We start from the raw sequence: 9,877 nt of genomic DNA, 5'->3' as shown, positions 1-9,877 counted from the left end.
GACAACGCTTTTCTCATAATTTACGCACTTTTTTTGGTGCAAATTATGATGAATTTGGCCGTGTTTGGCTGCGCCTCCGCTCTGTATATAGCATCCATGCTCTGTATATAGCATCCATGCTCTGTATATAGCATCCATGCTCTGTATATAGCATCCATGCTCTGTATATAGTATCCATGCTCTGTATATAGCATCCATGCTCTGTATATAGCATCCATGCTCTGTATATAGCATCCATGCTCTGTATATAGCATCCACGCTCTGTATATAGCATCCACGCTCTGTATATAGCATCCACGCTCTGTATATAGCATCCACGCCCTGTATATAGCATCCACGCTCTGTATATAGCATCCATGCTCTGTATTTAGCATCCATGCTCTGTATTTAGCATCCATGCTCTGTATATAGCATCCATGCTCTGTATATAGCATCCATGCTCTGTATATAGCATCCATGCTCTGTATATAGCATCCATGCTCTGTATATAGCATCCATGCTCTGTATATAGCATCCATGCTCTGTATATAGCATCCATGCTCTGTATATAGCATCCATGCTCTGTATATAGCATCCATGCTCTGTATATAGCATCCATGCTCTGTATATAGCATCCATGCTCTGTATATAGCATCCATGCTCTGTATATAGCATCCATGCTCTGTATATAGCATCCATGCTCTGTATATAGCATCCATGCTCTGTATATAGCATCCATGCTCTGTATATAGCATCCATGCTCTGTATATAGCATCCATGCTCTGTATATAGCATCCATGCTCTGTATATAGCATCCATGCTCTGTATATAGCATCCATGCTCTGTATATAGCATCCATGCTCTGTATATAGCATCCATGCTCTGTATATAGCATCCATGCTCTGTATATAGCAATCCATGCTCTGTATATAGCATTCCATGCTCTGAATATAGCATCCATGCTCTGTATATAGCATCCATGCTCTGTATATAGCATCCATGCTCTGTATATAGCATCCATGCTCTGTATATAGTATCCACGCTCTGTATATAGCATCCACGCTCTGTATATAGCATCCACGCTCTGTATATAGCATCCACGCCCTGTATATAGCATCCACGCCCTGTATATAGCATCCACGCCCTGTATATAGCATCCACGCTCTGTATATAGCATCCATGCTCTGTATATAGCATCCATGCTCTGTATATAGCATCCATGCTCTGTATATAGCATCCATGCTCTGTATTTAGCATCCATGCTCTGTATATAGCATCCACGCCCTGTATATAGCATCCAGGCCCTGTATATAGCATCCATGCTCTGTATATAGCATCCATGCTCTGTATATAGCATCCATGCTCTGTATATAGCATCCATGCTCTGTATATAGCATCCATGCTCTGTATATAGCATCCATGCTCTGTATATAGCATCCACGCCCTGTATATAGCATCCACGCCCTGTATATAGCATCCACGCCCTGTATATAGCATCCACGCCCTGTATATAGCATCCATGCTCTGTATATAGCATCCATGCTCTGTATATAGCATCCATGCTCTGTATATAGCATCCATGCTCTGTATATAGCATCCATGCTCTGTATATAGCATCCATGCTCTGTATATAGCATCCATGCTCTGTATATAGCATCCACGCTCTGTATATAGCATCCATGCTCTGTATATAGCATCCATGCTCTGTATATAGCATCCATGCTCTGTATTTAGCATCCATGCTCTGTATATAGCATTCCATGCTCTGTATATAGCATCCATGCTCTGTATATAGCATCCATGCTCTGTATATAGCATCCATGCTCTGTATATAGCATCCATGCTCTGTATATAGCATCCATGCTCTGTATATAGCATCCATGCTCTGTATATTGCATCCATGCTCTGTATATAGCATCCACGCTCTGTATATAGCATCCACGCTCTGTATATAGCATCCACGCTCTGTATATAGCATCCATGCTCTGTATATAGCATCCATGCTCTGTATATAGCATCCATGCTCTGTATATAGCATCCATGCTCTGTATATAGCATCCATGCTCTGTATATAGCATCCATGCTCTGTATATAGCATCCATGCTCTGTATATAGCATCCATGCTCTGTATATAGCATCCATGCTCTGTATATAGCATCCATGCTCTGTATATAGCATCCATGCTCTGTATATAGCATCCATGCTCTGTATATAGCATCCATGCTCTGTATTTAGCATCCATGCTCTGTATTTAGCATCCATGCTCTGTATATAGCATCCACGCTCTGTATATAGCATCCACGCTCTGTATATAGCATCCACGCTCTGTATATAGCATCCACGCTCTGTATATAGCATCCACGCTCTGTATATAGCATCCACGCTCTGTATATAGCATCCACGCCCTGTATATAGCATCCACGCTCTGTATATAGCATCCACGCCCTGTATATAGCATCCACGCCCTGTATATAGCATCCACGCCCTGTATATAGCATCCACGTGCTGTATATGTCTTTATGGCTCTATATCCAGACGTGTGCAAGTCCCGGGGTTGCAGCCCGCGCACCTTCTGATTACAGGATGCGGAGGACGTGTAAATCCTTTTTATGATTTGTCTATTTTTTGTAGCTGTTGTATTATTTTATGGAGCACGAGGCGTTTGTAAACAATCGAGCGACCGAAACTTTCCACCGGGACGCGGCGAGGAAATGCCCGGACGGCTGTTACTTTCCACCAGCTCCCTCTTTATATTTAGGCTTCATGTGACCACTTTACGGTTTTATTTTGTACTGATGGCCACATTGTTGCCCGTGTCTGGCACGACGCACACCTCCACATTGTTCCCCATGTCTGACACGACGCGCACCTCCACATTGTTCCCCATGTCTGACACGACGCACACCTCCACATTGTTCCCCATGTCTGACACGACGCTCACCTCCACATTGTTCCCCGTGTCTGACACGACGCGCACCTCCACATTGTTCACCGTGTCTGACACGACGCACCGCTCCACATTGTTCCCCGCGTCTGACACGACGTGCACCTCCACATTGTTCCCCATGTCTGGCACGATGCGCACCTCCACATTGTTGCCCGTGTCTGGCACGACGCGCACCTCCACATTGTTCCCCATGTCTGACACGACGCGCACCTCCACATTGTTCACCGTGTCTGACACGACGCACCGCTCCACATTGTTCCCCGCGTCTGGCACGACGCGCACCTCCACATTGTTGCCCGTGTCTGGCACGACGCGCACCTCCACATTGTTGCCCGTGTCTGACACGACGCACCGCTCCACATTGTTCCCCATGTCTGACACGACGCGCACCTCCACATTGTTCACCGTGTCTGACACGACGCACCGCTCCACATTGTTCCCCGCGTCTGACACGACGTGCACCTCCACATTGTTGCCCGTGTCTGGCACGACGCGCACCTCCACATTGTTGCCCGTGTCTGACACGACGCACCGCTCCACATTGTTCCCCATGTCTGACACGACGCGCACCTCCACATTGTTGCCCGTGTCTGACACGACGCACCGCTCCACATTGTTGCCCGTGTCTGACACGACGCACCGCTCCACATTGTTGCCCGTGTCTGACACGACGCACCGCTCCACATTGTTGCCCGTGTCTGAATGTCCTCTGGTAAGGCGCTGGATTACATTATTACCCTGACTGATCTGTATGTTTTTGTTTTTTCAGCCCCGATCCCTTTGCTGATCCCTACTATGACCTCGAAATGGAGAGATACTGGCGCGGAGGACAATATGAAAACTTCCGTGTCCAGTACACAGAGGCCGAGCCATATCGCTACAGAGTACGTAACTGCAAGAGTCGCCCTGCAAAATCCTCTCCATTTACTGCCCTCCGCTCAGATCCCGTTACATACATGAGAAACGATGTACAAAGATTTCTCATTTCTTTACTAAGGCTTTGTTTTAAGTTTATGGCTTAATTTACCCACATAATGTGCATATATAACTGCTCTATACATACATTACTGATCCTGAGCTACCTCCTGTATTATACTCCAGAGCTGCACTCACTGTTCTGCTGGTGCAGTCACTGTGTACATACATTACATTACTGATCCTGAGCTACCTCCTGTATTATACTCCAGAGCTGCACTCACTATTCTGCTGGTGCAGTCACTGTGTACATACATTACATTACTGATCCGGAGTTACCTCCTGTATTATACTCCAGAGCTGCACTCACTGTTCTGCTGGTGCAGTCACTGTGTACATACATTACATTACTGATCCTGAGCTACCTCCTGTATTATACTCCAGAGCTGCACTCACTATTCTGCTGGTGCAGTCACTGTGTACATACATTACTGATCCTCAGTTACCTCCTGTATTATACTCCAGAGCTGCACTCACTATTCTGCTGGTGCAGTCACTGTGTACATACATTACTGATCCTCAGTTACCTCCTGTATTATACTCCAGAGCTGCACTCACTATTCTGCTGGTGCAGTCACTGTGTACATACATTACATTACTGATCCTGAGTTACCTCCTGTATTATACTCCAGAGCTGCACTCACTATTCTGCTGCTGCAGTCACTGTGTACATACATTACTGATCCGGAGTTACCTCCTGTATTACACTCCAGAGCTGCACTCACTATTCTGCTGGTGCAGTCACTGTGTACATACATTACTGATCCGGAGTTACCTCCTGTATTATACTCCAGAGCTGCACTCACTATTCTGCTGCTGCAGTCACAGTGTACATACATTACATTACTGATCCTGAGTTACCTCCTGTATTATACTCCAGAGCTGCACTCACTATTCTGCTGGTGCAGTCACTGTGTACATACATTACATTACTGATCCTGAGTTACCTCCTGTATTATACTCCAGAGCTGCACTCACTATTCTGCTGCTGCAGTCACTGTGTACATACATTACTGATCCGGAGTTACCTCCTGTATTACACTCCAGAGCTGCACTCACTATTCTGCTGGTGCAGTCACTGTGTACATACATTACTGATCCGGAGTTACCTCCTGTATTATACTCCAGAGCTGCACTCACTATTCTGCTGGTGCAGTCACTGTGTACATACATTACATTACTGATCCTGAGTTACCTCCTGTATTATACTCCAGAGCTGCACTCACTATTCTGCTGGTGCAGTCACTGTGTACATACATTACATTACTGATCCTGAGTTACCTCCTGTATTATACTCCAGAGCTGCACTCACTATTCTGCTGGTGCAGCCACTGTGTACATACATTACTAATCCTGAGTTACCTCCTGTATTATACTCCAGAGCTGCACTCACTATTCTGCTGGTGCAGTCACTGTGTACATACATTACATTACTGATCCTGAGTTACCTCCTGTATTATACTCCAGAGCTGCACTCACTATTCTGCTGGTGCAGCCACTGTGTACATACATTACTAATCCTGAGTTACCTCCTGTATTATACTCCAGAGCTGCACTCACTATTCTGCTGGTGCAGTCACTGTGTACATACATTACATTACTGATCCTGAGTTACCTCCTGTATTATACTCCAGAGCTGCACTCACTATTCTGCTGGTGCAGTCACTGTCTTCATACATTACATTACTGATCCTGAGTTACCTCCTGTATTATACTCCAGAGCTGCACTCACTATTCTGCTGGTGCAGTCACTGTCTTCATACATTACATTACTAATCCTGAGTTACCTCCTGTATTATACTCCAGAGCTGCACTCACTATTCTGCTGGTGCAGTCACTGTGTACATACATTACATTACTGATCCTGAGTTACCTCCTGTATTATACTCCAGAGCTGCACTCACTATTCTGCTGGTGCAGCCACTGTGTACATACATTACTAATCCTGAGTTACCTCCTGTATTATACTCCAGAGCTGCACTCACTATTCTGCTGGTGCAGTCACTGTGTACATACATTACACTACTGATCCTGAGTTACCTCCTGTATTATACTCCAGAGCTGCACTCACTATTCTGCTGGTGCAGCCACTGTGTACATACATTACTAATCCTGAGTTACCTCCTGTATTATACTCCAGAGCTGCACTCACTATTCTGCTGGTGCAGTCACTGTGTACATACATTACACTACTGATCCTGAGTTACCTCCTGTATTATACACCAGAGCTGCACTCACTATTCTGCTGGTGCAGTCACTGTGTACATACATTACTGATCCTGAGTTACCTCCTGTATTATACTCCAGAGCTGCACTCACGGATCGCTGCCCGCTGGCGTTTTGTGCTCGGATCTCTCAATGCTTTTTTTTTCTCTTTGTGCAGGAAAGAGAACGGGAGAGAGATCGTGATCGGGACAGAGACCGACAGCGAGACCGAGACCGCGAGAGGGACCGAGAGCGGCGTCAGCGAGAAAGAGAGCGAGAGCGGGAGCGAGAGAAGGACAGACAGAAACGGAAAGATGAGTGGGAGCGGGACCGAAGCAAAAGAGACGAGAAGGAGCGGCAGAAAGAAAAGGACAAGGACAAAGAAAAGGACAAGACCCGGACAAAGTCTCCGCTGCTGCCCAGGTCAGTGCCGGCTGCTGCCAGATACAATAGTGCAGCCCGGGGATCACACCTAGCGCGGCATTCAAGAGCGCCAGGACGGCAGTACCCACAATCTCCGGGGTGAGCCCCAGTATGGTGCCCCCCGCACCCCAATACCACCACGGTCTGCAGGGTACAAATAGGGCAGTGACCTCAGCCGCTATCTAGCTTTGATGGCAGCTTTTTTTTTTAAAAAAAATAGCCTCCAATATGGCGGTGGTCATTGGGGAGCCCATAAGCCCCTCTGCGGGATCTATATACTGCAGTGTATCTATAGATCCGTATTTCCCCCTTAAAAAAAATGTATTCCATATACTGAATGCCGAGGCAGGGTAAACATTTGTGTGGGGGGTCCTTATATCAGCCCCCAAAAATATAAAGGTTATGGGAAATAGTTAATACAGAATTGTGTTCTCACCTTTATCCGTAATTTATACGTCCCCCAAAAAACAGATAGAAAAAGTTTTGCTCTTGTTGGATTCTGTTTTCCCGTTTTCAGTTCTTTTAACATTAAGACTAAAGGTCTCGTTGGAAAATACCGATTGTACCAAAATAAATTAAGTCTGTGTCCTCAGCAAAAAAACACCAAAAAAAACGGAAGCATAAAAATGGAAAGGTCAGGAAGGGGTTAATAGCGTCTCCCCTTTACACCCCCCCGGGCTCCTGTGTTATATTTGCAGAGTTGATGCTCAATAGTAAAGCGAACGTTAAGTCTCTTTCTTCTGCTTGACTATGGCGGTGTCCTCTCTGCAGCGGTGTCTCAGCACCTCGTCCTCTCTGTTGCAGCATCCTCTCTGTTGCGGAGTCCTTTCTGCCGCGGCGTCCTCCTTTCTGCCGCGGCGTCCTCCTTTCTGCCGCGGCGTCCTCCTTTCTGCCGCGGCGTCCTCCTTTCTGCCGCGGCGTCCTCCTTTCTGCCGCGGCGTCCTCCTTTCTGCCGCGGCGTCCTCCTTTCTGCCACGGCGTCCTCCTTTCTGCCGCGGCGTCCTCCTTTCTGCCGCGGCGTCCTCCTTTCTGCCGCGGTGTCCTCCTCTCTGCGGCGGCGTCCTCCTCTGCGGCGGCGTCCTCCTCTCTGCGGCGGCGTCCTCCTCTCTGCGGCGGCGTCCTCCTCTGTGCGGCGGCGTCCTCCTCTGTGCGGCGGCGTCCTCCTCTGTGCGGCGGCGTCCTCCTCTGTGCGGCGGCGTCCTCCTCTCTGGCGGCGTCCTCCTCTCTGTGGCGGCGTCCTCCTCTCTGTGGCGGCGTCCTCCTCTCTGTGGCGGCGTCCTCCTCTCTGTGGCGGCGTCCTCCTCTCTGTGGCGGCGTCCTCCTCTCTGTGGCGGCGTCCTCCTCTCTGTGGCGGCGTCCTCCTCTCTGTGGCGGCGTCCTCCTCTCTGTGGCGGCGTCCTCCTCTCTGTGGCGGCGTCCTCCTCTCTGTGGCGGCGTCCTCCTCTCTGTGGCGGCGTCCTCCTCTCTGTGGCGGCGTCCTCCTCTCTGTGGCGGCGTCCTCCTCTCTGTGGCGGCGTCCTCCTCTCCGTGGCGGCGTCCTCCTCTCCGCGGCGGCGTCCTCCTCTCTGCGGCGGCGTCCTCCTCTCTGCGGCGGCGTCCTCCTCTCTGCGGCGGCGTCCTCCTCTCTGCGGCGGCGTCCTCCTCTCTGCGGCGGCGTCCTCTTCTCTGCGGCGGCGTCCTTCCTGCGGCGGCGTCCTTCCTGCGGCGGCGTCCTCCTCTCTGCGGCGGCGTCCTTCCTGCGGCGTTGTCCTCCTCTCTGCGGCGGCGTCCTTCCTGCGGCAGCGTCCTCCTCTCTGCGGCGGCGTCCTCCTCTCTGCGGCGGCGTCCTCTCTGCGGCGGCGTCCTTCCTGCGGCAGCGTCCTCCTCTCTGCGGCGGCGTCCTTCCTGCGGCAGCGTCCTCCTCTCTGCGGCGGCGTCCTTCCTGCGGCAGCGTCCTCCTCTCTGCGGCGGCGTCCTTCCTGCGGCAGCGTCCTCCTCTCTGCGGCGGCGTCCTTCCTGCGGCAGCGTCCTCCTCTCTGCGGCGGCGTCCTTCCTGCGGCAGCGTCCTCCTCTCTGCGGCGGCGTCCTTCCTGCGGCAGCGTCCTCCTCTCTGCGGCGGCGTCCTTCCTGCGGCGTTGTCCTCCTCTCTGCGGCGGCGTCCTTCCTGCGGCGTCCTCCTCTCTGCGGCGGCGTCCTTCCTGCGGCAGCGTCCTCCTCTCTGCGGCGGCGTCCTTCCTGCGGCGTTGTCCTCCTCTCTGCGGCGGCGTCCTTCCTGCGGCGTCCTCCTCTCTGCGGCGGCGTCCTTCCTGCGGCGGCGTCCTCCTCTCTGCGGCGGCGTCTCAGCAGCTCAGGCTCTGTCCTGATTCTTTGTTTTGTTTATCTTCTCGCTCTTGATCTCGGAGCTTCCAGGAACTTCCCCGGCCGTGCTGCTGCGCCGCGCTCCGTACTTTCCTGTGGCTAATCTGCTCTTTGTGCGCCGGCCTCTGCAGCGCTTGGTTCCCCGCTGCACGCGCTCATCATTCTTTATGTGACAGCAGTTTATGACAGGCCCGGCTTGTTTTTTTTCTTTTTTCCGCCCATCAGTTGCAGGACAGACATTTCCTAATACCTACCTGAGCCTTCGAGGCTTCTGTCTGGTGATCCGGCCGCTGGGCCCTCCTCATCCTCCGGTCTTAGTTGATGTTGCAGGGAAACAGTCAGTAAGCAGGCTCGCTGCTGGACCGGCCTTGGGTTTTCATTGTGATTCTTAAACTTGTTTTCTCAAAACTTCAAAAATTGGAAAAATTGTGAAGTGGATCCGGCCGTTGTGTTCCAGCCTCACTTATGGAGGTTCAGCGTTCGGCTGCAGCAGTTCCTCGTGCTGATTTGTGTGCGGCGTTTCCTCCGTGCATGAAACTCCTCCATTATGTAATAGCAGCACTGATTGCAAGAGATTTTTTTTTTTTTTTTTTTTAAGATCCGTCAATTAGAAAAAAATGTATGTTACAGTCTTGGCCGAAAGAGTTCACACCCTTGAAATTGTTCCAGAAAATTAAGTATTTCTCCCAGGACATTATTGCAGTTACACATGTTTTGCTATTCACATGTTTATTTCCTTTGTGCATAACTGCGCTGCTCCGTTGCGATCTCTGCTGTGGACGCTGCCTATGTCCGGCCCCAGCCTCCGCACCCCTGCGCTGCTCCATTGCAGTCTCTGCTGTGGACGCTGCCTATGTCCGTCCCCACTCTCCGCACCCCTGCGCTGCTCCATTGCGGTCTCTGCTGTGGACGCTGCCTATGTCCGTCCCCACTCTCCGCACCCCTGCGCTGCTCCATTGCGGTCTCTGCTGTGGACGCTGCCTATGTCCGGCCCCAGCCTCCGCACCCCTG

The 9,877-nt window shown here is 50.6% G+C and overlaps 1 protein-coding gene across 1 annotated transcript in view; it reads left to right on the top strand.

The window, feature by feature from the left end:
- The window catches only part of ZC3H18 (zinc finger CCCH-type containing 18), a 97,717-nt gene that overhangs the window by 55,243 nt on the left and 32,597 nt on the right, over window positions 1–9,877 (top strand). The window contains exons 8-9 of the mRNA XM_075326219.1: window positions 3,696–3,810; window positions 6,285–6,529. Of these exons, the coding sequence (XP_075182334.1) occupies window positions 3,696–3,810; window positions 6,285–6,529 (360 nt within the window). The remainder of the gene's footprint in view (window positions 1–3,695; window positions 3,811–6,284; window positions 6,530–9,877) is intronic.

Source organism: Anomaloglossus baeobatrachus, chromosome 10, assembly GCF_048569485.1.
Source record: "Anomaloglossus baeobatrachus isolate aAnoBae1 chromosome 10, aAnoBae1.hap1, whole genome shotgun sequence".
Taxonomy (NCBI): Eukaryota; Metazoa; Chordata; class Amphibia; order Anura; family Aromobatidae; genus Anomaloglossus; species Anomaloglossus baeobatrachus.
This window is presented reverse-complemented; position numbering and strand designations above follow the sequence as displayed.